General features: G+C 40.9%; 2 protein-coding genes across 8 annotated transcripts; both read right to left on the bottom strand.

Moving 5' to 3' along the window:
* Positions 1 to 222: 222 nt before the first annotated feature.
* On the bottom strand, positions 223 to 19,520 carry ATXN3 (ataxin 3). 6 transcript variants are annotated; one of them, XM_053376552.1, is made up of 11 exons: positions 19,407 to 19,520; positions 12,903 to 13,063; positions 12,556 to 12,597; positions 10,901 to 10,986; positions 10,330 to 10,396; positions 7,603 to 7,690; positions 7,179 to 7,311; positions 5,629 to 5,804; positions 5,212 to 5,338; positions 4,225 to 4,310; positions 223 to 2,751 (listed from the first exon to the last, which is right to left on the bottom strand). In XM_053376552.1, exons 1-11 carry the CDS (start codon positions 19,489 to 19,491, stop codon positions 2,657 to 2,659), a joined length of 1,146 nt encoding a protein of 381 aa, XP_053232527.1. In that variant the 5' UTR covers positions 19,492 to 19,520; the 3' UTR covers positions 223 to 2,656. The 6 variants fall into 6 exon arrangements, with proteins under 6 accessions (XP_053232527.1, XP_053232518.1, XP_053232546.1 ...); XM_053376543.1 differs by having other exon boundaries at positions 12,556 to 12,600; positions 19,407 to 19,519; XM_053376571.1 differs by having other exon boundaries at positions 12,556 to 12,600; positions 12,903 to 13,067; positions 19,407 to 19,513.
* Positions 19,521 to 22,052: 2,532 nt separating this feature from the next.
* On the bottom strand, positions 22,053 to 27,082 carry NDUFB1 (NADH:ubiquinone oxidoreductase subunit B1). Of its 2 annotated transcripts, none has more exons than XM_053376596.1 (3): positions 26,772 to 27,082; positions 25,635 to 25,779; positions 22,053 to 22,134 (listed from the first exon to the last, which is right to left on the bottom strand). In XM_053376596.1, exons 1-3 carry the CDS (start codon positions 26,995 to 26,997, stop codon positions 22,098 to 22,100), a joined length of 408 nt encoding a protein of 135 aa, XP_053232571.1. In that variant the 5' UTR covers positions 26,998 to 27,082; the 3' UTR covers positions 22,053 to 22,097. The 2 variants fall into 2 exon arrangements, with proteins under 2 accessions (XP_053232571.1, XP_053232580.1); XM_053376605.1 differs by having other exon boundaries at positions 26,804 to 26,895.
* Between the last annotated feature and the right edge of the window lie 52 nt (positions 27,083 to 27,134).

Raw genomic sequence — 27,134 nt, 5'->3', positions numbered from 1 at the left:
CAGCATCCATTTTGTACGGTGTGTGTAAGTTTGAACCACAGCTATACTCTATAAATTATGCAACAACAGACCTCCATCTTTGGTGTATTCTAAATGAAAAGGTAGATTTAGAAACCTCTGCACACCTTCCATAATTGATGTGTTCCATGTATATTTTGTTCTTGGGAGATATGCACTCAAGTAAAAGTATCTTGGAAAAAAGTGGCCCTAAATTCCACCAGATTCAACTTGTTCAAAAGAACACGATTTATTGGAAAAGTACAAAGGAAAAAAAATCATCATTTTTACAGACTGGTATGATTTCATGTTTTATATGAATCCATTCGCATATTTGTTTTCAAGTAATACTTTAAAAGCAAAAACAAAAAATCAACGCTGACAGCTTTATGTAACTAATGGTGCAGAAGTTTTAAAAACAATGACTGTGCATTAAGTTTGGCAAGCTAATTTCCTCCTGTTAATAAATCAAGTAAATTGTGTGGCGCAAAACAGTGTTGCCTTAAATTTATGGAAATGGTAAAGCTAGATGCATTCTTAAAAGCAATGCTTACCCTCAGGGCCAAATCCCATTATCCATACTTATGCAATGGTTTTTAGAGAGATCAACAAAACATGAAGCATGCAAGTAAGATAAATGGGATTCAGCTTCTATAACTAGCCAAGCATCTAAAGCTCACTCTTGTAAACAAACATTATCAAAATCCAAGTGTTCTTATTTGTAATGTATTCCTTTCTCGTACCATATATTTGCATACAGTTATCTATCATTCAGTAGCTAAGGATGACACTTCAAGATGGTGCAATAATATAATTAAATTTGAAAACATTATCAAAAGAAATTAACAATAGGTTTTGCAATATTTTTCTTGGTATACCTGGCAAATGCCTATGGTTTAAGCAGAGTATACAGTCTGAACACTGTAAACATCCCAAGACCATAGCCATAAGATACATATGTAAACATAATATATGCTTAAAGCACCATTTACAAAATAAAAATAAAAATGTTAAAACTGTTTTTTTGTAATACAGAATGCCAAATGTGGTCATCCTCCCGTAGTACTCTTGTATACCTCAACTAACAGAATAAAAAAAATAGCTCTAAGTTTGCTCCCCCATTTTCCTCAGTAACAGACACGACGATAGAAAAAAAACTGTAAGGTGCATGAACAAAGGCCATTCATGAAAAGCGGCAAAAATCTTACAGGTAGAGGACATTCATTAACATCTGATAGAACACACACCCACACACATTCATTTATGAATATCCATTCTTAACACATAGGTAACCATGCAGGGTTCATTTCAGAAAGCAGGTATACAGGTGGCACTGAAGTCATGGCATTAAAATGTTTCCTTATCTTCTTTACTCCTAAAAAAAGAAGCCTGGAATTCTGGGAAGGCCTTAGCTTAGTGCCAGAGTACATGCTTTGCATGCAGAAAGTCCCAGGTTTAACCCCAGGTTTCTCCAGTTAAAAGAAACTCAGGTAGCAGGGATGGAAAAGACCTCTGCTTGAGACCTTGAAGAACCCACTGCCAGTCAGAGGGGATGGTACTGGACTAAATAGACCAATGGTTTAACTCAATGTAAGGCAGTTTCTTTTGCTTATCCAGTCTAACACTTGTATAGAAACACAGAACGGGGGGAAAGGATAAAACGAGGGATCAGAAAACAATTCCCATGCAACAGAATAGGAATTAAAGTAACCGGTTCTGATATATGCTCCACAACTTGTTACTTCAGCTATTCAACCAATGTTCAGGGAATCAGAGTGCTAAAACAGTGCATTGAGGGCAGAACTGCCCAAAATTTAGCAGAAAGAGTATAACAAATGAAAACGTTCCCTTTCCTCCTCCAAAAAAAGGAAAAATATTTACAGTTGAAAAAGATGCAAGATGGGCTTGTTAATTTGTATCTCTTGCAGTCCTTAAAACAATCAAAATTCAGTTCTGGAACCAGACCTTTTTTTGCATCTTTTCTTATACTGGTAAAATAACTTTATTTAATTTTGTCTATTAAAATAGTTTGCGTAAGAAGGACTGAGAATACAAGCCAACTTTACTTTTTTTAAAAACTGTGTAACAGAAATATCTTCCAGAAGTGAAAGGCAAATTATATTTATATAGGCTTAAAATATCCAAAATACAGAGGTGTTTGGAATGCCTTAAGGCATGTACGTGAGCCGATGAAGCTGCAGGTGTCACCCAATGCTGGCTAGCATCCCAACAGAAAAGCCTCAGGACTGGACCTCTGTGTAACTGGGTGCAGTTGATTTTGCTGTACAGAAACCCGCAAGAATACGCCATCACAACTGAACAGGGCTCCTACCCCATACAACTATTTGAAGGAATCACTAACTTACCCTGAATCAGGAAGGTGAGTTGAGATTTTAGAACAAACTGATCATCCTTTTGCTCACGTGCAGCAAATCTACAATCTTGATTAGAACTAGTGGCATGGGGAACTAAAACCTTGAGGTGAGAAGACTTTATTTTTATTATATGCAATTGCCTTTTAATTCTGATCCTCAGCCCCATAGGTTTTAGGGCTATATCCTGCTTTGGTACATCAGTGAAATGAACCCTACCTTTATACCACCCGCATAGGATTAATACAGGATTTAGTGTTTCGATAAAATAAAACTAGGAATTTTTGTCATTTCTTTTCTTCGGCGTTCAAGCTGTTTCTAACAGTTTCCAAGGACATATTCATAGCTGCCTGAAGCATATCCTCTTCACTCATATCACCTCCTGGCAAAATAGAAGATAAAATGTGTTAGGTTCTAAAATACAGCTATAAAAAGGGGAAATGTATATGTCGTTTCTCTTTTTAGATATTACTGACTTCATTATACCTTTTCCCTGATAAAATGCTCAGATCTTAATAGCAGTTGAGGTTTTTTTAATTTTTCAGCATGCACCCATCTGCTAGAGGGTGGGGGTGGAAGGGTTATCCTGGTTACTAGAGCATGTAACAAGCAGATCAATAACGACTTGCACTTGTCTTGATCCAACAAATACAATATGGAAAATTCCAAGAAAGGAGCCATTCAAAATAGTGCTCCATATCAGTTTCTTCCCTGTAATGTGGCATGAAGAAAGAAATAAGACTTGCTTGCTTTGGAGGTTAAACAGCATGTATGGCTGGGGTACTCTGGGCCCTCACTGGCGATAGTATACTGTAAGCAACCCCATTATGTTTTATGGCTGCAAACCCCCTCCCCCCCCAAAAAAGTAAGAGGAGAAACTAGTTATCCAAAGTGCCAACTAGTAATCAATGCATGTCAGAACTGAAGAGCTTGTTAATGTAGTTCTAACAATTTGTATTGTTTTCTTTGTTACACTGGTCTTAAATGATGGCTTCTTTGGGTAACTACAGTCATACCTCGGAAGTCGAACGCCTTGCGAGTCAAACATTCTGGCTCCAGAATGCTGCAAAACCGGAAGTGAGTGTTCCAGTTTGCGAAGGCGAGTTATGCGGGTACCGAATCGGAAGCCGTGCCTTGGTTTCCAAATGTTTTGGAAGTTGAACGGACTCCCGGGACGGATTCCCTTTGACATCCGTGGTACAACTGTATATACCTCTAAGATTTCAAACAGTTTGAATAGTATTTTGTTTACATATCAAGAGTTGTCTTTTACAGTTTTGATTCTCTCTAGATTGTTCCTGAAGAACTTCAGTTCTGAAATGTGTTGAGCTACAGCAAATATTCACGGTTGGCACTTCTGACAACTAGTTTCTCCTTTTTGTATTCTTTAGAGGTGCACCTGCAGTCATGGCTAATGATGAGTTAGTCATTGCTCTAGATTGCCTCTTCATTGACTGAAACATGAGGCTAGACAGTTATTAGAAAATACACAAACATGCACTGTATCATTCATTCACCTGCTAAACTATACAGATAGCCATACCGAATCTTCCCAAGTCAAGACTGAAATGTTGACCCACCAAGTTAGAAAGAAAGAAAGGATGATGATGATGATGATTATTATTATTATTCCCCACCCATCTGGTCACTCTGGGTGCCTCCCAGCAGAATAGTAAAAACACGATAAAGCATCAAACATTACAAACTTCCCTAAACAGGGCTGCCTTCAGATGTCTTCTAAAAATCAGATAATTGTTTTTTCCTTGACAAAACATCTGAAAACATCATGTAGAAAACAGTAGGCCAAACAGTAAGGTAACACATATATGGTAATATGATAGAAAGAAAGTAATACCTGGATCAGTGACCAGTGTATTTGAATTTGTAACTGGTGCATCATGGAAACCTGGGTTCTGAACTTGCTGATGCAACTGCTGCTGTCTAGAACAGTCAATAATAGTTTTAAAAGTGGAATCTAAATATGCAGTTCTAATTTTGACTAAACAAGTTCTGTGATGTTGTAAAGTAAGGGTAAATATTCATTCACATACATACCAGTTTAAATAACATTCACAGCAAGATCTGCCCTTGGCAATGTTATAAAGGTCTGCTACCCACGTTGGTCATTGCCTTCCCATCTTGGCTTTAAGAGTTTCATTCAATGCTGCTGTTGCCTGAGTGGAACAGATTTCCCATTCGCAGACCTCTGCTTGTGCAACAGGACATCTTCTTCCCATCCTCCCCTTGCTTCCCCCCCTCCAAATCTGCCCCAGGGCTTTGGGGGACCTTTTGGAACAGAATTCTGCTTGTGTGACATCAGATGGAAGCCCTTAGTTTGCTTCCTTTTCCTTTTCAGTAATGGAACAGTATTTGTGTTAAGATTGTAAAGTACTGACCTAACAAGAGTGATGAGCTGTAGCAGTGCTTTTTTTTGATAGTCAATTATATACATTTTTAAAAGAAATATCTACCCAATTCTAAAATATTTATTAGGCAGGATGGAAAAACCTAGCCCAATCCTGTGCCACAACCAAGAATAAAATGAATCAAAAGCAACACACTGTTATTTTTGCTGCAGCAGACGAACACAGCTACCCACCTGAATGTTTTTACAAAGTAATCGAGACATCTACAGAATTGAAGAAGCATTTACTAGACAACCACTGATGTGAAAATAGTATTGAATAAATTAACTGATCATAAATCAATCAAATGTGATGAGGCCCATGAGAGGGAGTTACAGATACCAGTAAAACACTGGTATTACTTAATGCAATGGCCAAGTAATGAAATACTTCTGGGACTGCTATGAACAAATCCCACTTTGCAGTGTCTACATTACTTTTCAAAATAGGCCTGTCTTCTCCGCCGCAGCTCTTCTGATGTAAGGGATTCAGAGTGGCTTGTTGCAGATGAATGTGGGACGTTTTGTGTGCAAGAATCTGGGAAACCACTTCTAAGGCCGCCTCCTAAAATTAAAACATGCACATACACCATTACTGGGATAGAGCAGATTAAATTTAAAATGATTTTAGTTTTCTACTCTTCTATTTACTGTTTTTCAGTGGTTTATAATCCAAATTCCTCCTAAAAAAATTAGCAGTATAAAAAAATAAAAACCACCACCAATCACCCACTGAAAGACTTCAGAGAATAAAAAAGTCTTGCCTGTTGATTAAATTATTTTAAAAAGGATGGTGACAGCTGGGTCTACAGGGAGGGGGCATTCCAGGGGCGGCAAACTAAAAGAGTATTTTACCTTGCATACTAAGTTGAATGGCCCTACGGAGATCTGCTTCTTCATCCTCCATATCTATTTCCTGTCTGCTGAGAGCAAGTGCTTTTTGGAAATTCTCTTCATCTTCATCTAACATGCCTGTGCCATCGAAGGGAGGATTAACATCTACAGCTGGTTCGAGGTCTGTTTTTTGTACCCTGCAAGGATTACAAAGTTAAAAATGGCTTCACTCTAACGTGAATGATTTCAAGTTCTACCACATTTTCAAAGCAGTGGGAAAAACATTTAAGATCTTTTTAAAAAATGATTCAAACTTATCGATTTCCCCCCCTCATAGCACATACAACAGTAGAAAGAGTAGAAAACAACATGAAGAATCTGATGGAGCTACTTTGAACAAAAGCATGCTAAGTATCAAAATAACTCTCAAGCTGCATTCCCAGTTCTAGCCCGGAACGTAACAATAGAGGATAACAGGGAATGGGGTTTTCTTCACGTCAATAATTCTGGAAGAGGCAGGCACTCCCTCCACCAAGTTAGGGAGTGTTGCCACACACCTATTAAACTGCACTACACTTTGATTAACCGAGTTAGGTTTTCTCCATCATAGTGAGAGCATTCATTTCTTTATGAGTCACAACTGATGACATTTATGTAGTCAAAGACAAATGTTGTTTTGCCATTCTGGAAACCTGCTAAACAGGTAAGCAGAGCTCAAAATGCTTTGCTGACTTAAGATATGGAATATGGTTAGTATGAATCTAATAATTGAGGATGCCTTTCAACAGAGGTGTGGCAGGAGGAAAGGTGGTGAATATTATCATGGGTGGGCTCTTTGGAACAGCTCTCTTTGCTTGGAATCCTTGGTAGATTTGCATTCAGATGGATAGCTATAAACCTAGGGAAGCATGCTCTTTAGTGTTTCTATACAAATGAAGTTTTCCCCACCCCCCAGCAGTGCACTATACAGACATAATGTAAAACTTGTAATTCCAAATCTGATATATAGGCAACCCGATTTGCGTGGGTGCTGTGTTCTGCATCATAGCACACTTCCATGAAATTGGGTGCAATTGAAAAAGCCTGCAAACATCCCGTTCTGCCCCCACTACCTACTCTGCCCCCATTCCACCTTCTTAGGGGCGTCTTTTATTATGTTTCTGGGTTACTTCCGGGTTTGGTGCGATACATGGTCAGACACATATTGAACACACATCAGTGGGGGGCTGCCTGTACCTTTTATTGTTCTTATACAACCTTCCCACTGATAAGGTGGCATAGGGAAATAGATGTCCTACTTAGTATTGTGTGGAGGACAACAGCCACGAAGTTGGAAGAAGTGGCAAGTGAAGACTCAGGGACAAGGAAGCTAAGAGTTCATCTCTAGCCTACACAAAAGCGTTTTGCAGATAAAAGCAGGCAGAGAAAAAGATGTTTTGAATTACTCTCACTCCTCCTACAAAAGGGTAGTAGTTATCTCTTACTGTATTTCCTTGCTTACTTTCAGAGTTCAATGTTACTCACATCCAACGCTCAACACTGATTAAAATACAAGTTTTTATTTACCTTACCTCTGATCTCTTGATTGCAGTGTCTCTTCCCCAATCAATTTTGGCCGCTGCATCTGCTGCACCCGAACCATTTGCAGTAACTGGTCAGCCTCACAATCTGGAAGGTCACCCTTTACCACAAATATTGAATAGCCTGAAGAAAGTAAAAGCAAGTAGCCAAAATATGAGAGACCAAAACTTATCAAGAAACATTACAAAGGGGGGTGGGGAAGAGCAGGGGGAATAGGGAAAAGAATAAAACTGTCATTTGCCAGTATTTTGGATTCTGTCTTCCCTTCATTATAACTAGTACACTTAGTGGATGTCATTGTTTTATTCATAAAATTGAGGAAGACAGACTTCTTGCATGAACATCATTGGTTGGCCTTTGAATTTTACTCTTGCTTTCAAATAACAGGGCTCAATATTTCAAAGTTAGCATTACCTTCCTGTTGTAACTGGGCCAGGAAAAGTGCAAGATAAGTATCAGATATTAGTTCTGGACCCGTCAAGAGAGAATTCAAGTTGAACCACTGTAATTTTAGAAAAAAGATTTCAAATAAAAGTAGTTAACATGTGATTTAGTCCATTTATTTTTGTACATGGCAAACACCTGCCTGCTCTATATGTAATTGTTATGAGTGCACACAACTTTCAAGCATGAGTGAATGAACTAAGTACTGCTTATTGCCTGCTTCATCTGAAATTTCAGTAGGGTTGCCACTATAGCCTAATAAAGAAATTGAAGAGTAATTATCTGAATAAAGCTAAACTGACGCTTGCAAATAACTTCTGAATTGGTCAAAGCTCCAGTCGCCTCCAAAGTTTATGGGTTACTTGCAGTGGGAGCTTTAGCATTTAGTCGGGGGGCAGATCTAGGCTGGGCTCAAAGGAAGTGCTAGCCATGCATGGGAGAGAACTGTGCACATTGCAGTTTCTGGTGCAGAAGTTTCTAAGGCCAGAGAGAAATTACGTTAACAATTAGCAACCACTGCATCAGAAATACAGTGGTTACAAGCACCTTGGGTTACAAACACTTCAGGTTACAGACTCCGCTAACCTGGACGTAGTACCTCGGGTTAAGAACGGTTTCAGGTTAAGAACGGACCTCCAGAACAAATTAAGTTCGTAACCAGAGGTACCACTGTACCATACAACAACTCTGGTTGCTTTTGTCTAGGAACACTGATCAATCTGTAGGTTACGGGACTAATGTACTGAATAGACAACCCAAAGAGAAATCAGCTGCAATGCTTTAATATCACAGAGGTGTCAGATTTACTAAACAGATTTTGGGAGCATTCAGCCTTAGTGCCAAAAACTCGTTTTGAATTGGAAGAATGAGCAGGTAGAAGCACAGAGATCAAAAACTGTCAATCACGGCGTGCCATTTTGTTTGAACCCATCAAACCATTGGCAAATCTTTGGCGGTCAGAAATCCGAATCAAATATTGTTAAACCTGATACGCAAGCAAAGACGAAGCATGTGAGCCTGAGGCTTGGTCCTGCTCCTTCTCTTAACATCAAACCATGGCTTTGCTTTACTTCTAAATCACCATATCAAGATGTATTCCTGGTAATAGTCATCTCTGCATATCTTATTCAAATATTTTGGCTTAGAGCAGTGTGAGAAAAGAAGGTTTGAAGTGTTGTTATTTATAGGGGCTAATATTGCCTTGTGTGTTATATACATAATTTCTTAACAGCATATAAAAAGGCAGAGAAAACTGGACACAAGTCACAAAATAGTATCTAAGAAAGCTGTGGGATTTGTGTACGTCCAAGGTATTACCTATTAGCAATTAATCTAACATTAAATTTCATTGCCACAACTAAACTTTCAACCTAGAACATCCTTTGACTGAACTGATATAGGGTGCATTTTTACATCTCCAAAACTCTTTATGAGCTGGAAACTGTCATGCCTCATTCTTTGAAATGCCTCATCTCCTAGCTTGGGCACAGTTCACCATACGTTCTCGAGTTTTGATTACGTCAGCCAAAACGCTCATGCGATCTGTCAAGGATGCTTTAGCTGAGATTCCTGCACTGCAGGGGTTACACTAGATGACACGCTGGCTGTCTTCCAACCCTGCAATTCTGATTCTATGTAGCATGATTTGGCTGTTCACCTAGACCTCAGAAGAAGTGAGCAGCAAAACAGGCACCTACCAACTAGAGTAGGAGATGTCAATAGGTGACTAAAAGTGTTCTAGGAGTTCATTTTTAGCAACCCCAACTGTGTTCTGGCACTATTGAACTGATTGCTCCCCTCATTTGTTCATCTTGCCTTTTTTGCCTGACAGACTGAAGACAGGGCGTTTGTTGGTGTACAGCACCTGCCATCAAATTTTTAACTGATGGGAAACCATTTTATGAAAAGCAGGATACAGTTTTACATAAATGCCCAACTAAATGTGCAGTCTTTGTTCAAATATCAGTCCAAATAGCTCATGCTTCTGCTGAGAAAGACCTGTGTTCATGAACACTCAAGGTATAACAATTTGTTACCCCCCCAAAAAATTTGATGTTCTCCCCACAGAGAACACATTATGACTGTAACTGCCTCGTGGAATGTAGCTGCCACAACTATTTGAACCATCTTATTTTATATAACTTGTGATGCGGAGGATGAGCAACAGCTCTTCAACATGCCAGATTATCTTATTTTTATTCTCTCTTATTTTTAAGTGGCAAATACTAGCCCCATCTCCTCACAGGATAAGGTGTTTGTTTTTTAAAAAAAGTAGGTCACTTAATTTATTTATTTTTAAACTCTATCTCATTTCATTTACTTCTTTGCATGCTGTGCAAGCGCTGTCAAACACTGAAGTGCTCCCCCATTCTTGCTTTCTTAAAGAAATCAACAATACAATCATCTCCCCACTCCTTCCAGTATTGGTAGATGCCGTCTTGTAATTGATTTGAAAGGAGACTTAAAGAACTGTGGCCCAAAGGCTGGAATTTTGTTGGGATGCTGCCCTTCATATTATGCACATTTATGCCAAACTACATGGTTGTTCTGTGATGCAAGTAAACAGCTGTGAATGTTATTCAACTACAGTCTTAGGCTGTCAAATACGCAATTATAATACTTGGCCCTAAAAGCAACATTCTTCTGACACCCAAGCTTGACGTTAATTCTTAAACAAGAAAAAAAATAGAATGTCACCTGTTTTCCTAATTTTCGAACTGTAAACCAGTGTTCCTTATAGTTACAAATAAAAGATCTTTCATTTCTAAAAGAAGAAAAACACAACGTATACAAAGAATTATTAGAGCTCGTATTTTAAAGGTTTTTTTTTTACTATTATTGGTGTCAATTTGCTATCATTTTAAGCATTTTATTAAATTCAGCTACAATTTCAATCAGATATTTGATCATTTAAATATTTTGATGGTTCAGAGAATTGAGATAGCACTCTTTTGATGATATTTTTGTATATATAAAGCATATATATTAATAGACACACACCATGATGTCATAAAGCAGATATGATGCCACGTACCATTCAAAATCAGCATTCTGTGATGCCACAGATACTGAGATGTCATGAAGGCTCAGAGGACAAATGGACATGTAAGGCCTCAATAATATGAAAAAGAAAATGCTGAGGGGATAAAACCAGAACTTGATATACTAATTTTCAAAAGGAACTCTGAGGAAAATGATAGGGTTTCTTTTTCTTGCATTTTTTTTTTTTTGATATAATGGAAGCAGGGAGCTAAAAAGAAATTCTTACATAGGGTCGATCCCGAGCCTCTGATACTCTGGGCTGTTGAAGAGGATTAGTTCTAAACCCCAAACTTTCAAGGCATTGCTTATAACCTGTCAAAAAACAGCACTTTTCATGAGACAAACCAGTCAGTTATAAAATTTAAGCAATGCAACCATTTTAGCCACTATAAAAACAAATATATTGTTTTCACAAAGCTGGGACTGGAAAAAATTTAAGTTTTATTAAAAGGAAACCACTGGGATGAGAAAATTCAAAAGTCAACCTTCATGAATCTACATTCAGCAGACCACATATATAACACATTTAAGGGTGAATAACGAATACACAATTTGACGAGGAAATTCTCAAAAGGCATAACACTCCTGAACTGGTGTTATAAACAGCTATACAATTGTCACTTTGTTTTGTTTTGCACTTCATTTATGCTGAATGCCTGAACTGGATGTTGGCAAGCTATTGAGAGGCAATTTGCCTAATTCAGCAAGCTCCATAACTACAAAAGATTTCACTTTGTCCTAGCATGCTCTAAGATACAAAACAAAAACCACCCATGTTCTAAGCAGGTCAGGATATTTGCACAAGAGGTATACTATCCAGAATTACTATTGAGACCTTCCCAAAGTACTTTCTGCACATTTCTGAAGAATGTCAAATACATTTGATTTTACATTTTCAGTTCAAAATACAGTTCATGGCACACACTTTTTAAAGCTGTTTAGGAAAAAGGCAGTTGGGAAATCACAGAGACAATTCACCTCAGACACCCTGTACAAGAAAAGGAATACTATTTAAAGCAAAGTGGAATTGTAAGTTGCAAGTTGCAATTGTAAGTCTGCCAGTTTCAAGAATTTCTTTCTTCTTTTTAACACTGGTGTTTTCTGTAGCATACGTGTGAAGTGTGGAGCTCTCACACAGTCATGTACACGGATCTGAAGCTCCTGGCCCTAGTTATTTACTCAATATTTTCTTGGCACTAGTTACTTACTAAATATATAGTCCATCTTTTAGTCTGAGATACCCATGAAACAGCTTAAAATGCAAACAAGAGAAGTGTTTCTTCAGTGTGTGTGTGTGTGTGTGTGTGTGTGTGTGTGTGTGTGTGTGTGTATCAACACACCTTTCACATTTTGCTTGCCTGATTCAGGAAACATCAGTGTGAACACTAAAATTGTTACAGACAGGCCTTGTACAACATGGAGCTGCAATTATCACTTTCTTGCTGCACCATTCAGAGAAACAAAGAAATATTTCCATTAAATATAAGCCTTAAAGGACCCATGGGCTGATCTATTTACCAAGAGCACAAATTGAAGGGAATTCTATCACCAAACAAAATGAAATTGTATAACTGCATATTTCAATTGTGTAATAAAAAAATCATTCACCACTTTAATGCTTTTGCCACTTTGAAAGATACATGTAAACCACAAATCCCAAGTACGTAGAAGACTTCTGATTTAAAGGAAATGTCTATAAAAACTATAAGGCTGCCTAAATGTTACTGAAAAATTAGTGGCATATAAAGATCAAAATTATCTGTAGGGTTGCAGCCACAGGGATCTGAATTGTCTCCTAAACAGGCTCAAAAATGTGAACATAGATTGAACTCTCACTAAAACACACTTTTTAAGAACGGAGACTACAAGGAGAATGCTTACTTGAATAGAGAAGAAGCCACTGTCATCCATGTTTCCAGAAGGCTGCTGTTCAAAAACAAATGGAAAAGGGGGAAGGGGGAAGGTGATTAATCCGTATTACTAGAAAGACTTTGGCGGGGGGGGGGGGGGACGACGGGGACAGAAGCTGAGAATGAGTTATGCCCATTCTTCACAATTTATTCATGCTTAAACATATTTTTAGTAAACCACAAACCACCCCAGGCAAATAAAATAGGTACCCAGGAAATATATTTGGTAGACCCATCCCATTTTAAGCATATTAAATTTGCATAAAACAAGCTGGTGAATTAATGCCAGTTCATCTGAAGAGTTTTAAAGGCTGTTACCTGTAAAAATGTTTGATACTCTTCACTAGAAAGTCCTCCTTCTGCCATCCTTATTCGCTCTTCTTCATCCAGTTGCTGTGCAATAGAAGACAGTTCTACAGGACTGAAATATTCCCCTTGTAGTAAGTTATTCAAGCAATGCTGGGCACACAGGGAGCCTTCTTGCTAACGAATGGAAATGTAAGAAAAGAAAAGAACGCCACAATGAACATTACAATGTCTTGCCATGGTTTCATTGTTCAAATGCTGGGGTTTTTTTAAGGACGTGTTTACTGAGCTTTCAAAAACAACATTCAAACAAGATAAATAATAAAGACACAAAGAACTATGGTTGTGTGGAGTATGCTATTGCAGTGGGAATAAAATTAACAGAAGGCTCCGTACACTTTTGCAGACATCATAAGAAGATAGATTCTAAGAAAGGGCATTTGGAAAGTAAGAGTCACATATCAATAAGGTAGTCTCACCACACAGAGGCATATGTCATGGGCGGAAGGGTCTATGAACGTGCTATTTTTATTTATATAGTGTATGAACAGAGACTATACAACATCAAAATGGTATTGCTTTGTGACCCCTTTTAGAACACCTGCAACGGGTTAATGCTCACATAAGGCCATGCCTCACAGCCTCTTAAACCATTCATTTCTTGAGGGACCCAACCTGATGCTTCCTGACAGTAAGAGCTGTTCGACAGTGGAATTTGCTGCCAAGGAGTGTGGTGGAGTTTCCTTCTTTGGAGGTCTTTAAGCAGAGGCTTGACAACCATATTTCAGGAGTGCTCTGATGGTGTTTCCTGCTTGGCAGGGGGTTGGACTCGATGGCCCTTGTGGTCTCTTCCAACTCTATGATTCTATGATTCTATGATGCAGACTTCCAATGTTTGGTGATTTTGAGTCTAGCTGCTAGCTTTGCTAACTCCTTCCAATGGCCAGGAGAGCTAATGTTGGTTCCAGGATTAGAGACTGTTTTTTTTATTGAAGAAAGATCGGTGAATATGGGCTGCCAATAAGCACACTGAACCTTTAAATTGCCCTGAGGACAGTAAACACATGTATTCAAATGAGGTTTGGGCCTGAATGCCTTCCCCCCTGTACAGTACAGACCTCATGAAAGATCTAATTTGGGTTATCTTAAACTAACTATGCTTTACGTTGGAAGGTACCGAGAGGTATTAACTCAAGTTACACCTAAGGAATTAAGAATTCTCCATTAATAATCAGCATCAACTGCTTTAGCTGGAATGTTGTGTTTTTAAAAGACTTCTATGTTTTGTCACTTTGAGAAATGCTCTCCCTCTCTTGACAGTGAAATGGACAGGTCTATAGACACGAAGTTGAACAGACTGTTTCTTCAAGAGCTTTTAAGTCACTTCCATTTTTATTATAGAAGCATTATCCAGCGAAGTCCATGCAAAGGTACATATCACAAAAATTGTGCAACAGCAGAAGCCCAGTCCCAATCACTTGAGCTTTTCTGAATTGCCTCTTTAGGCCTTTCTTCTCTTGGCCAATCAATCCCACATATTTACTGTGCAGCTACTAGCAAACTAGGCCATGCATATTGTTGCACATATTGGATTCTGTGACAAAATATGCACATCAACTGTATTATATAATAAAGTTTACCACTGCTCCAAATGAAGAGAAAATGGACAGGAAAAGCTACTGAAAAAAGTATTTTTAATAATTTGGTCTCCTATTAGGCAGACTGAGGTACAACTCCATCAAGGGCTACTGCCTAATGTCAGCAGGCACGTGAATAGCAGTTAACATTGTCAGACACACATCTATTCATAAATATATGGCATTGGAATTTTCTCTCTTCTTCAATGTGGTTGTCATACTTGATTGAACTTCACAATGCCAATTATGCCAATGGTCACAGGATACAAAAATATTTAAGTCTTTGGGTCAGCAATCTTTTGAGTCATATTTACAATTGAAGACTGAAGGGTCAGCAACATTACCTCTATCCACACAAGCAATACTTTCAGCCAGCCCAAATCCATTTGCAGCTCCTTCTTGTCCCTGCCTCTGCAGGGAAAAACCTGGCATGTGGACCATCAGGTGGCAGAAGGGACTGCTATACAGTGGACGCTCGGGTTGCAAACATGATCCGTGTGGGATGCACGTTTGTAACCCGCAGTGGTGCATCTGTGCACGGGCGGGTTGCAATTTGGCGCTTCTGAAACCTGTTCCATTACTTCCGGGTTTTGGCGGTCCGTAACCCAAAAAAATACAACCTGAAGCATCTGTAACCTGAGGTATGACTATACTCAAGTATCCTTCCACCATCTTTTGCCGCATCTTTTTAACGGCTTGCAACTGTTGCAAGCTACTTTGACTAAATAGTGGGCTACAGTTAAATTAGTTGCTTGCTTTCTAACCCAATCCTCCTCAGCAGGAAAAGCAACAGAAGCTTTAACACAATCACTGAAATATTCCAGGGATTGCCATGCTTCAGTAACTTTTATTGCTCACAACAGAAAACTGAAAAAAAGAAATACAGTGGTACCTCGATTTAAGGGACACGGGTGGTGCTGTGGTGTAAACCACTGAGCCTAGGGCTTGCCAATCAGGTCGGTGGTTCGAAACCCCATGACGGGGTGAGCTCCCATTGCTCAGTCCCTGCTCCTGCCAACCTAGCAGTTTTGAACCTAGCAGTTCAAAAGCACATCAAAGTGCAAGTAGATAAATAGGTACCGCTCCAGCGGGAAAGTAAACAGCGTTTCTGTGCGCTTCTCTTGTTTCGCCAGAAGTAGCTTGGTCATGCTGCCCACATGACCTGGAAAAACTGCCTGCGGACAAACATCGGCTCCCTCGGCCAGTAAAGCGAGATGAGCGCCGCAACCCCAGAGTCGTTTGCAACTGGACTTAACTGTCAGGAGTCCTTCACCTTTTCACCTTGGTTTAAAAACAGCCCTGTTTACGAACTGGTAACAGCCCTGGTATATGAACTCCGCAAAGCTGGAAGTAGTGTTCTTGTTAGCCAACTTTACCTCGGTCAACGAACGGAAGCCGAACCGTGGAAGGGTAGTGGTGGTGGGAAGCCTCATTAGGGAAAGAGCGCCTCGGTTTAAGAATGGCTTTGGTTTAAGAACGGACTTCCGGAACGGATTAAGTTCGTAAACTGAGGTACCGCTGTAATCATAATCACCTCCCGTACTAAGACTGCAATCATATGCACATCTACCTGAGAACAAGCAAGACTAACCATGGTTGGGCTTACTTCAGGCTAAACATGTATCGGATAGCACTGCAAGTGGGACCATAAACAGAGGCTCTCTAAGAGCTCTAAGCAGCTTGCCACCATGCACAAACTACTACACAGGCAAATAGAGGGATTTATATAATGAGGACAGAGAACTTCTTGTGGTTCACAGCTGAAGAAGGTATTAAAGAGCCTCTTTACCCATTTCTTCGCCTGCATGGGAGAAAGTGGCTAAAAGGAATAATTCTGGGGATGAGAGAACAGTCCTTGGCTCAGGGCTGTACTAAGGGTCAAATAGGAAGCCAGTGGTGACTTGATTGAATCCTTCGGGCATCAATTGTTCAATCATACTAATGAGTTCAGAATGAAGTAGCAAACACTTCCCAATTTCAAGAAAAGTGTTGATGACAGAACATTTTCATTCAGCCTGTATATAGGGCTGCTTTGCAAAACAACAACGACAATGTCACATTCCAGCTTAGAAGTTGAGGAAATAGGGTGTGCACAATGTTTTGTCAGAAAAAATGTGTGTAGGATGATGTATCTTTGAGACATATAATTATATTTGTGGCTTTATGCAATCATAACTGATTTAGCTAAAAGGCTTCTATATCCCTGTGTCTTCTTACTTCAGAAAATAGAACATGAGCTCTGCATTTAAATTTCTGAAAACATTTCATACAAAGTTTTTTCTTTTCATGGAAGTGGAATCTTTTTTGAAGAACTGTTTATCATTAAAGTGGAGCTCAAGTTTGCTTCTCACGCTGTCAAGCTGGACCAATGCTCTGGAGCTGCTTTTTGGAAGGCATAAGAGACAACAGCTGTAGAAGGGGGTACTGAGTAACCTCATTGTATACAGAAGTGTTTTCCGCATATAATCTATTAAACTGTACCCAAAACCTTGGAGGGGGAGTTAATTTATAAGAATATTAATAAAGTTTAAGGCCTGGAAGGAATATCAAGAGGAAACTAGTCCAGTTTCCACTTAATGGGGTGTCACACAGAGTGTTTGACTAGAAAAATATATTTCTTTTAAATGTGTCTCAGTCCTGAAAAAAGTCACAACATTTCAGTCTGAACTACCTTACGAGTTGTTGTAAGTGATCAAATTAGTTAGCCCATGAATGGTACAATGAGCTCCTTGGAGCAAGGACAGGATATGAATGTGGTAAATTATTTCCAGTCAATTAACACAAGCAATACAATATACTCATGAAGCTAATCAAGTTATGTTGTACCAGAAGTGAAATGCAGGCGTGACCAGGATATATCACACTTGCTTGTAAGTTGATAAGGTGACTGCACCTTGGAGGCAAGCATGTTTGCCTTATCACTAGTAGATATCATGAAAAAATGAAAGATTAAAGTTGTGCCAAAAGCAAAGAAAGTCATGTCATGTGCAACACTATTATCAAATTATTTTTAAAAATCACATGTTTTCAAAATAGCAAGCTGGTCATATGTTTTGGACAGAAAAAAATTATTTAATACTGCACAAGTAAAGTAGCTAAGGCACAGCAAAGATACATTATACAGATATCAGTGGAGTGGACAATGTTTTGAACTAAGCAGTACCCTTCAAACTAGGATTGTGACTCACCCTTGTCCTTCAAGCCGAACCACCACTTCCCTATTTTGTACTCCCTGCCATTAGCAGCAGAGTTAGTTGCCCTGCACTTCCCCACCAGGAAGGAATAAAAAGAAAAACACTCCTCTGTGCCACCCAGCTTACAATTATATGAACATGCTTTAATAGGGGATTAGCCATTTCCAATGATCGTTAGTATCCTGTCAGTTGAAAAAGGCGGAGAACAAGAGTTTACTTCGTTATTTTTTTCAGACTTTCGAGATCACCCTTCCTCTAACAAATACCAGGGTTGAGTACAATATACAAGGGTGATCTCAAAAATCTCTCTGTCTCTCTCTGTCTCTCTAAACATCCCCACCTTTCAAGCAATAGGACACAAGGATAGTATAGAAATATAGAGTGGCTGGGGCAACCCAGCCAGATGGGCGGGGTATAAATAAACTTATTATTAATACTATGAGCAGAGACCATAAAAGCAATTAGGATGGATTCATACCCTCCAACATTTTTTCGATGAAAATAGAGACGTCCCATTCCATGATGACAATTTCACTACTTATACCCCACACATCTGACCGGGTTGTTCCAGCCACTCTGGGCAGCTTCCAACATATAGAAAAACATAATTGAACTTTTTTTTAAAAAAAACCCACTTCCCTATACAAGATTGCCTTCAGACAGCTCGGAGGGTCGTATAACTCCATAACTCCAAAATTTATCCAAAGAAAATAGGGACATTCCGCCACACCCTCCAACATTTCTCCGATGAAAATAGGGACGCCCTAAGGAAAAGCGGGACATTCGGGGATCAAATCAGAAACCGCGACGGCTTCTGTAAATCCGGGACTGGGTGTCCCTGGAAAACAGGGACCCTTGGAGGGTCTGCGGATTAGGGAACCCTAAAAGACACCTGCTTCTTGGGAGAAAAGCAATGACAAACCTAGACAGCATCTTAAAAAGCAGAGACATCATCTTGCCAACAAGCTATGGTTTTCCCAGTAGTGATGTATGGAAGTGAGAGCTGGACCATAAAGAAGGCTGATCGCCGAATAATTGATGCTTTTGAATTATGGTGCTGGAGGAGACTCTTGAGAGTCCCATGGACTGCAAGAAGATCAAACCTATCCATTCTGAAGGAAATCAGCCCTGAGTGCTCACTGGAAGGACAGATCCTGAAGCTGAGGCTCCAATACTTTGGCCACCTCATGAGAAGAGAAGACTCCCTGGAAAAGACCCTGATGTTGGGAAAGATGGAGGGCACAAGGAGAAGGGGACGACAGAGGACGAGATGGTTGGACAGTGTTCTCGAAGCTACCAGCATGAGTTTAACCAAACTGCGGGAGGCAGTGGAAGGCAGGAGTGCCTGGCGTGCTCTGGTCCATGGGGTCACGAAGAGTCGGACGCGACTAAACAACAACTGCTTAACCTGCCCCACCCACTAAGTGCCACTGAAGCGTCCCAAAACGAGGACCCCCTTCGCCCCTCACACAACCGAAGGTCCATAAACTTGTGTCCAGGGGGAGAGGCTTCCCCAGGCGGCTTCTAATGCAGCTCCTGGACCGGCCAGGCGGACGGCAAGAGCCGAAGCCACGCGGCTTCCCCCTCGAGCCCCCCCTCTCTTCGCAGTCAGGCCGCTCCCTCAGGAAGGCCTCTCCCGCTTCCCCCACAGGCCCCCCCGCCGCCGCCACTCTCGCTCCGCTTACCCTCTCGTGGAAGATGGCCTCCATGTTTATTTGTCTCCCACCACCACCACGGCCGCCGCCGCCAGAGGCAGGCTCCACACCACATGACCTCCGCCCAGCCAATCCAAGCTCCGCCCCGTGACCCGCTGCAGCCAATCGCCGTGGCTACCGCTTCCCTCCTCCCCTCGGATAGGCTGAGCTTCGCTCTCCCCCACGCCGCCACCTATCTCTATGAACGCAACAATCGCCCCAAAGAGGTACGCGAGGGGCAGAGAACGCTCGCGGCTACCCCGGGCAGCCTTCACTTCCGGTTCCGATTGAAAGGGGAGGGGGAAAACAGAAAAGTGCGGTGGGAGAGAAGTTTATAGAAGAGAGGTTCCCTTTCGACGCCGTGCTTTGAGATAACCCTGACGTGCCCCTCAGGAAATTGATCTTGCACAGTCGATGGGTCAGCGCCATCATAGCAGAAGTATGCATACACACGAAAGCTTATACCCAGAACAAACTTAGTTGGTCTCTAAGGTGCTACTTGACAATTTTTAAATTTATTTCGATCATAGTAGAGAGTAACAGTTCGAGTTGGGGGTGGGGAGAGAGCCTTGAGTTCCCAACAGTCTTATCCTTTATATAATTTATTTTTTTAACCCTAAATGACACCAGCTGCTGCCCTTTTCATTTCTATCCACTATTTTCCTCCTTCCTTGACAGCTGCATAGCTCCTTTTCGGCTTTTCAAAAACAAAAACCCAGTGTGTTCTACTCCGAATGGGCATTTGTAGCAACATTTTTATCCCTACTTCAATGTATATATATTCACTGGAATGTCAGGGCCGCATTGGGGGGTGGGTACTATTGGGCTCAATATGGTTTACTCCTGAGTAGACACAAACAGGATTGCATCGTATAAGACTGCAACAGTTGCCCTCCAGAAGTTGCTGAACCACAACTCCCAGTGTTGGGAGTTGTAGCACAGCAAAACCTAGGAGGTGGCAGGTTCCCCACACCTTCAGTAGAAAGGCTGGAAAAGAAGGGAATAGTGCATATCCTTAAAATAAGGGCTGTATTGCAGAGATATTTGAGAGAAAAATAACAGGTTGAAACCTTAGATGCGTGTTTCATAATTGTACCTGCCACTGCTACCGCACAGGTTTTGTGCAAGGGCCTATCAAAAGTTTATCAAAAAAAATTGGAGCTCTCTGCAAATATTAATGAATTCTGTATTCATCCATAGAAGTCAGGATCCTTGTGAGGAATGATGAGAAGTGATTTTCAGGATGGGGTGGGCACTTTATGGCATATGGTTACATTGTTATTAACTGTACACATTAGCCTCATTGAATAGTTATGTACTTTATTGGTCAGTTACAAATTTTATTTATTGCTTCATGCCATCAGTTTAGGCTGGGTCTACGCTGATCTAAAAAACACTAAGAAAAATACTGTGTGTGTCTCAGTGCAATTTTCCACTGACTGCTGTACAGCGCCCCCTGGTGTCACATTTTTATAACACATTATAACTCACCAGTATAGATTAGTCCTGTCTTTTAAAAAGATTGTGTGTTATTGCAACCGAGTCCGAGCATTTTAGGTATTTTTATCCTTCAAAAACTGCTGCCATCTTTGCACATGTTGCAAGAAGTTATTTTTGCTGCAGCCCCATAGGTCTTCAGGGGCACTGCCATTATGGTGCCAACTTGGGTCCCCATGGAGCTATCACAGTACATGAACTGCCCAACTCTTTGCAATGAAACAGGGAAGCAGTGTTCTGTTAGTAGAGAGTGGGTTTTTGTCCTGAACCAATGGTCACAGACACATGACCAGGTGCTTTCCTTTGGCAGTGCCTCCCTCAGTTATATGATGGCCAGGGAGTGATCAGTTTCACCCAGCAGTATATTGAGTGAAACCAACACTGCTCCAAAGTCTCTCTGCCACCAGTGCCCAGCTGCCGTTTGTTTTTCCTTTGGTGCGCAGAGCACTGGTGGCAGGAGGGACTCAGGAGCAGTGACAGGTTCATTCATGATATACCACTGGATGAAGCCACCATTGCGGTCTGGCCCTCATACCGGTCCAGGCAATGTATTGATACATCACCCAGGCCTAACCAGCTATTTTCAGTGTCAGGTAAAAACTTCTCTTTTTCCAGGCTTTTGATAGACTATGATGATGATGTTTTGCTGTTAGCTTTCTGCTGCTCTTGGGAGAGGCACAGGAGAGAGGATATTATTTCCTGTATTTTTAATGGACTGCATATGTTTTTGTGTGAAAGTATCAACATTACAATGTATTTTTATTTATGCTGCAAGTCATTTTGAAACTTCTGTGAAACAAACAACTAACAAGTCAAATGATAATACTCTGAACATGACTTTGTTGGTTATCACCCATTTTTTAAAACTCCAAATATCTGTTTAAGTGGAATGTTGAGACATTTTTTGTTTTAATGGAATGAAAAAGGCCCTGTCTGATCTCCCCAGAGAAGGAATTCCACAATTGCAGCATCACCACCAAAAAGGGCCCGTATCTAGCATCTACCAACATTGTATGGCCAATGGAAGTATGCCTGAGAGCAGGGTACAAGCTTGTTCATACTTCAGGATTAACGTTAACTGGCTGGAAAGTGCCCAAATATTTCTTCATTTCATTTGATAACACAATCACACACTTATAGATAGATACAAGTTTAATTATCTGGAAGCATTTCTCATTTAATACATTATCGCCACGTGACTTCTTCTCCAGGTTTCAATTCCCTGTGGAAAGGAAATAAAGGACCACAGAATTAGGAATGAATTATTCCAGAACATAGCTTATAAATGTAAAATACGTTCTGTTAAGTAATTAGATGCTTTGTAACTGATTTGGAAAGCAAGACTTAACTTCTGCGCTGTTATGTCCACTACTTCTCACAAAGTCATGAATAAAAACATCATTAAAAACCACAACAACCTTCAAATCAAATTTGTGTAAACGATTTCCCTTTTGCCTTTTATTTAATCAAAGGCATTTCGGTATTTGTCATTACCCCTCACATCTCATCAAATTGTGTTCATGACTCATCCCCCTAAGCACTTTATACAAAACTGACTATCCCATTTTATATTTGTATGAAACCTATGAAATAATTAGGCTGGGAGACAGAGATTGGCAAAAGGTTACCCAGTGAGCTTTACAGCTGATTGGGGGCTGAACCCTAGCTAACTGAAAAAGGGGAGATCCACTGCAATGTAGCACAAGCAACCTGCGAGTTGATATTGTTCAAATGGTTGCACACAAGCTGGTCACAAAGTATAATTTCAATAACAGTGGTTGGGCAACATTTTTCACAAGCAAAGGTCACCTATTTGTACAATTTGTATCTATTTCTGGGGGTTGGCAATAGAAGTGTCAGCCACTTCTATGTTCTAATGAACCTAAGAAGAGCCTGCTGGATCAGGTCAATTGCCCATCTAGCCCAGCTTCCTGTTCTCACAGATCCCTGTGAGAAACCTGCAAATGACCCCAGCACAAGAGCATTCTGCCCTCCTGCAGTTTTCACCAACAGGTATTCAGAAGCATTGCTGCCTCTGACCCTGGAGGCTGAACACTGCCATCAGGGTTAGTAGCCACTGATAGTACTATCCTCTATGAATTTGTCTAATCTTCTTTTAAAACCATCCAGGTTGGTTGCTCTCACAGCCTACTATGGGAATGGGTTCCACATTCTGGTGTTACGAGAGAGGGAGAAAAACCTTTATCAACTTTCTCCATGCCATGCAATCTTATAAACATCTATCATGTTGCCTCTCACTAGCCTCTTCTCTAAACTAGAAAGTCCCAAATGCTGCAACCTTTCCTCCATCCCCTTGATCATGTTCGTTCCCCTTTTCTGGACCTCTTCCAACTCTATAATATCCTTTCTTTGGGCAGCAAGGAAGCAGAATGACCCGAAGGAACAGATATGTCCCTCCTTAGCCAGCTCACTGAAGAGAACCTTGGAGTGGTTAAGAACAGCTGCAGTAGCTTGGAAAAGTGGCAGAAAGGATTAAAAAAACCCTTTGGCAGACTTGTGTAACTACCGTATTGGCCTGAATATAAGCCACACTTTCCCCCCAAATTCCGATTGTGAAAAGTTAAGTGCGGCTTATATTTGTGACCTTAAGGTATATCACTGCTGAAACAGCTGCCCACGAGGGCTCTCGGGGGTGCGGGACAACGTCGCCCATCCCGACCGTAACTCCCAAGCCTCCCGAGCTGCTGTTAAGGAAGGGGGAAGGGGGGGAGACCGCCAGCAAAGTGGCACGGCTCCCCCTCCCCAGGAACCAGCCCAGGAGCACGCAGCCCGCCTGCTGCTCCCAAGCCTTCCCTGGTGCCGGCTTGGGTAGGTAGTGCCAGGAGGTGGGTGTGCAGTGTGCTCGGAACCAAGCGCCTGCCACCCCCCCCCCATTCAGGGCAATAGTGCCAGGAGGCGGGCTGCACCCACAAATAAGCCTTGAATTTTAAAAGTGTGGCTTATCTCCGGGTGCGTCTTATATTCAGGCCAATATGATATGCCTAAGCATGTGTGTGTTGACAGCAAGAGAGCGCTACAGGAAAGAGGCAGGCAGGAGGCTTTCTCCTAAATAAACATGCGTACCATCAACCTGAAAGTCTTTTAAGAGCACATCCTCAATAAACCTTCCCTCTATTTGTGCCCCCAAACTTCACACCCTACTTCAACTAGCTGTAATGGGATAGCATGGTTTTTTACATTTACAATTCAAACTCTAATTGCATTAATACTTTTTTCTAACATGTGTGCCAAATTGGGCGACTTTTTTAACACTGTAGTCTCCATCCTTTTTCCCGCTTTTGCATGACAACCACTAGCAATTTTAACATCAATATGAGCACATATTTGCTTGCAAAATAATAATAATAGTACTAATGGTGTAGCTTTCACTTAAGATCCAAATCCCTATTTTCTTTACATGTGTGTACAATCGTATTTATATGATTGAATATGTTTATATATTTCCTTTCATAATATTAATTTAAAGATTAAGTACAAACATCGATAAATAATACTACAAAAGATTAAAAAGATAAAAGCAGCAGTTAAAAACTTAAAGCAAACAAAAAATTGCTTGACTGGCCAAAGGCTTTGCCTGGTGCTTTGATTTATTTATTTAACAAAATTTGTATATCAATTGTCAACTAAGTGTCTAAGCAGTTACCAAAAATACAATCATACTTTGGGTTAAAGTTGCTTCAAGGTTGCAGTTTTTTAGGTTGTGGACCGCCGAAACCCAGAAGTACCGGAACATGTTACTTCCGGGTTTTGGCGGTCGCGCATGCACAGAAGCACTAAATCGCTCTTTGCGCATATGCACCGAATTGCAGATGTGGGTTGCGAACGCTGCGGGTTGCGAACATGCATCCTGCATGGATTACGTTCACAACCTGAGCATCCACTGTATATAAAACATACAATAAAATACTTTTAAAAGGCCAATGTTAAAGAAAGTCTAATAAAATAATATATTAAAAAAACAGTGAAAAACATACATTACAGTGGTACCTCGGGTTAAGAACTTAATTTGTTCTGAAGGTCCGTTCTTAACCTGAAACTGTTCTTAACCTGAAGCACCACTTTAGCTAATGGGGCCTCCGACTTCCGCCACCACACGATTTCTGTTCTCATCTTGAAGCAAAGTTCTTAACCCGAGGTACTATTTCTGGGTTAGTGGAGTCTGTAACCTGAAGTGTCTGTAACCTGAAGCATCTGTAACCCCAGGTACCACTGTATAAGCAAAAATTACAGGCTATATGGCAACTTCACTTGGTTCCAACACTGCTATACTGGACGTGTAAACTGCTGTGGATGAAAATAAAAACAACCAACCTTCTCTCTTGATGATAACATCTCTCATCTTGGATGAATGAGGTACACAGAGAAAACTACAACAGATTTTTTTTTTTAAGGCTTGGGAGGCTGAGATCAGAATAGGTACTTCTTTTGGTAATTTGGTCCCATGTCATTTAGGCTTTGTGTGGGTCTCTTTTGACTTACTACATATTGACTAGGCCATGCCAGCCAAGGTATAACTGGACACCATTTTGAATCATGATTGCAGATTGAACCTTTCAAAACTGCACTGATTTTTTGGTTTCTCAGAATTCCCAAGTAATGCAGGGTACAAGGCTGCTAGAACAGGCCTGTTGTTTCAAAATAGTGTTAATATCCCATCAAATAACATGTCAATATTTCATGTCAATATTTCACTTAACTAACCTTTGAAATAACTTGCTTTTGTTTCTGAAGAGTGCCATTTTCTCATCATTCTTCCTGTCCAAGTAACATCCCAACACAAATCCTATGGGGACCAAACTTAAGGCCCAGTGTTCTCGCACAAGATGCAAAATATTCACCATAGTTACTAATAAGAAAGAGAACCAAAAATAAAATAAAATCAACAGATAACGTATGGATGCCTGAAACATTTAAGCCACTTGTAAACAGTTAAACAAAAACATCCTAGAATAAAAAAAAAATTAAGGCTGCAGTCCTATTCCAATTTACCTGGGAGTTAGCCTCATTTAACACAATGGGACTTACTTTTAAGTAGTCTACTTTAATCTCCTACTGCAAATCAGTTTTAACTGAACGTCCACAAATTCTAGTGCTTTAATGGAAAGGGAGCAAAGCTTCTCTTTATGCACTGCATTCTACGATGCATAATTTTAAACATTTCTGTTACAGCTGAAGAAAAGCCTCGCTTGATCATACCCAAGGCCAACTGAATAATCTTGCTCTCAGTGGGCAACCAGCTGCCTTACGGGAAACCTGCAAGCAGGACCTACGTGCCACTTGCACGTGCACTTACTCGCCCTCCTTGTGGCTTCCAGTCAGAAGCGAAAGAAACTAGGCTTTATTTCACCCAGGTCAAAGGCCCAGTTCGGTACACACACACAGGCTGGCAGCCTCAATGACGTCCCTCTGGAGGCTTCACCCGGGGCAGGAAATAAACAAACAAACCCGGCTAGCCCCCGACCCCCCATAGCTACGGCACTGCTTTCAGCAACGAGGTGTGGCAACCAGGACTGGACACGCATTTCAAGCCAAGGGCCCCCCATAACTTTGTGTAAATGGCAGTCAGTCTCTTCGTAACAAAAACATGGAATCTGCCTTTTGCTGCACCCCTGGGGGGTCCACAACTTCACCCCAAAGTCTTCTCGCTGGTTCCTACTCCGTTGGCGCCATTGTGAAATCCGAGGTTTTCCCTTCCTTACTCCTGGCTTAACACTGACCCTTAACAATCCCCCCCTTTTTTGTTTCTTTTTATACAGTCTTGCAACACCCCCCCTTTTTCGTTTTAACAACCCTCCCCCCTTTTTTTGCCACCCCGCTCTTAATACGCCTAAACCTTACCTGGCCTGAAGGCCTTTAAGCGCAATACCGACCTGAGGGCCTCAACCAACCAAGGACGCTTAGAGAGCCGCACACTGAGCCCTCCGATGACCAGAGCCGGAATGAACCATTCACCGAGCCGAGAGGGGTAGGCGGTCGATATTTTCTCCGCCGCTCGCCGTGGGATTCCTTCGCTATGGCTTTGAGACTTTTTGAGACTCTGCTTAGAAGAACTCCAAATGAACATCAATGGCGGGAGGGGGACATCTTCATTAATCCAAGTGCTCCCGCTCTGGTTTACCCCCCCCCGTAAACACCTCTGATAGTACAGCCCGCTCCTTGGTTCGCCTTCAGAAGCGGCGGAAGCGGCTCCTCCGCCTCTTT

The sequence above is a fragment of the Podarcis raffonei genome, chromosome 1 (assembly GCF_027172205.1).
Source record: "Podarcis raffonei isolate rPodRaf1 chromosome 1, rPodRaf1.pri, whole genome shotgun sequence".
NCBI classification, from domain to species: domain Eukaryota; kingdom Metazoa; phylum Chordata; class Lepidosauria; order Squamata; family Lacertidae; genus Podarcis; species Podarcis raffonei.
This window is presented reverse-complemented; position numbering and strand designations above follow the sequence as displayed.

Coding starts and splice junctions, on each gene's coding strand:
- NDUFB1 (XM_053376596.1), bottom strand. CDS start 26,997: ATGTTCATTTGGAGTTCTTCTAAGCAGAGTCTCAAAAAGTCTCAAAGC. Junction 25,780..26,771: donor CTTAAAGGCCTTCAGGCCAG/GTAAGGTTTAGG, acceptor CTTTCTTATTAG/TAACTATGGTGAATATTTTG. Junction 22,135..25,634: donor AAAAGCAAGTTATTTCAAAG/GTTAGTTAAGTG, acceptor TCCTTTCCACAG/GGAATTGAAACCTGGAGAAG.
- ATXN3 (XM_053376543.1), bottom strand. CDS start 19,491: ATGTGGTGTGGAGCCTGCCTCTGGCGGCGGCGGCCGTGGTGGTGGTGG. Junction 12,601..12,902: donor AGTATCAAACATTTTTACAG/GTAACAGCCTTT, acceptor GTTTTTGAACAG/CAGCCTTCTGGAAACATGGA. Junction 10,397..10,900: donor AGGCTCGGGATCGACCCTAT/GTAAGAATTTCT, acceptor TTCTTCTTTTAG/AAATGAAAGATCTTTTATTT.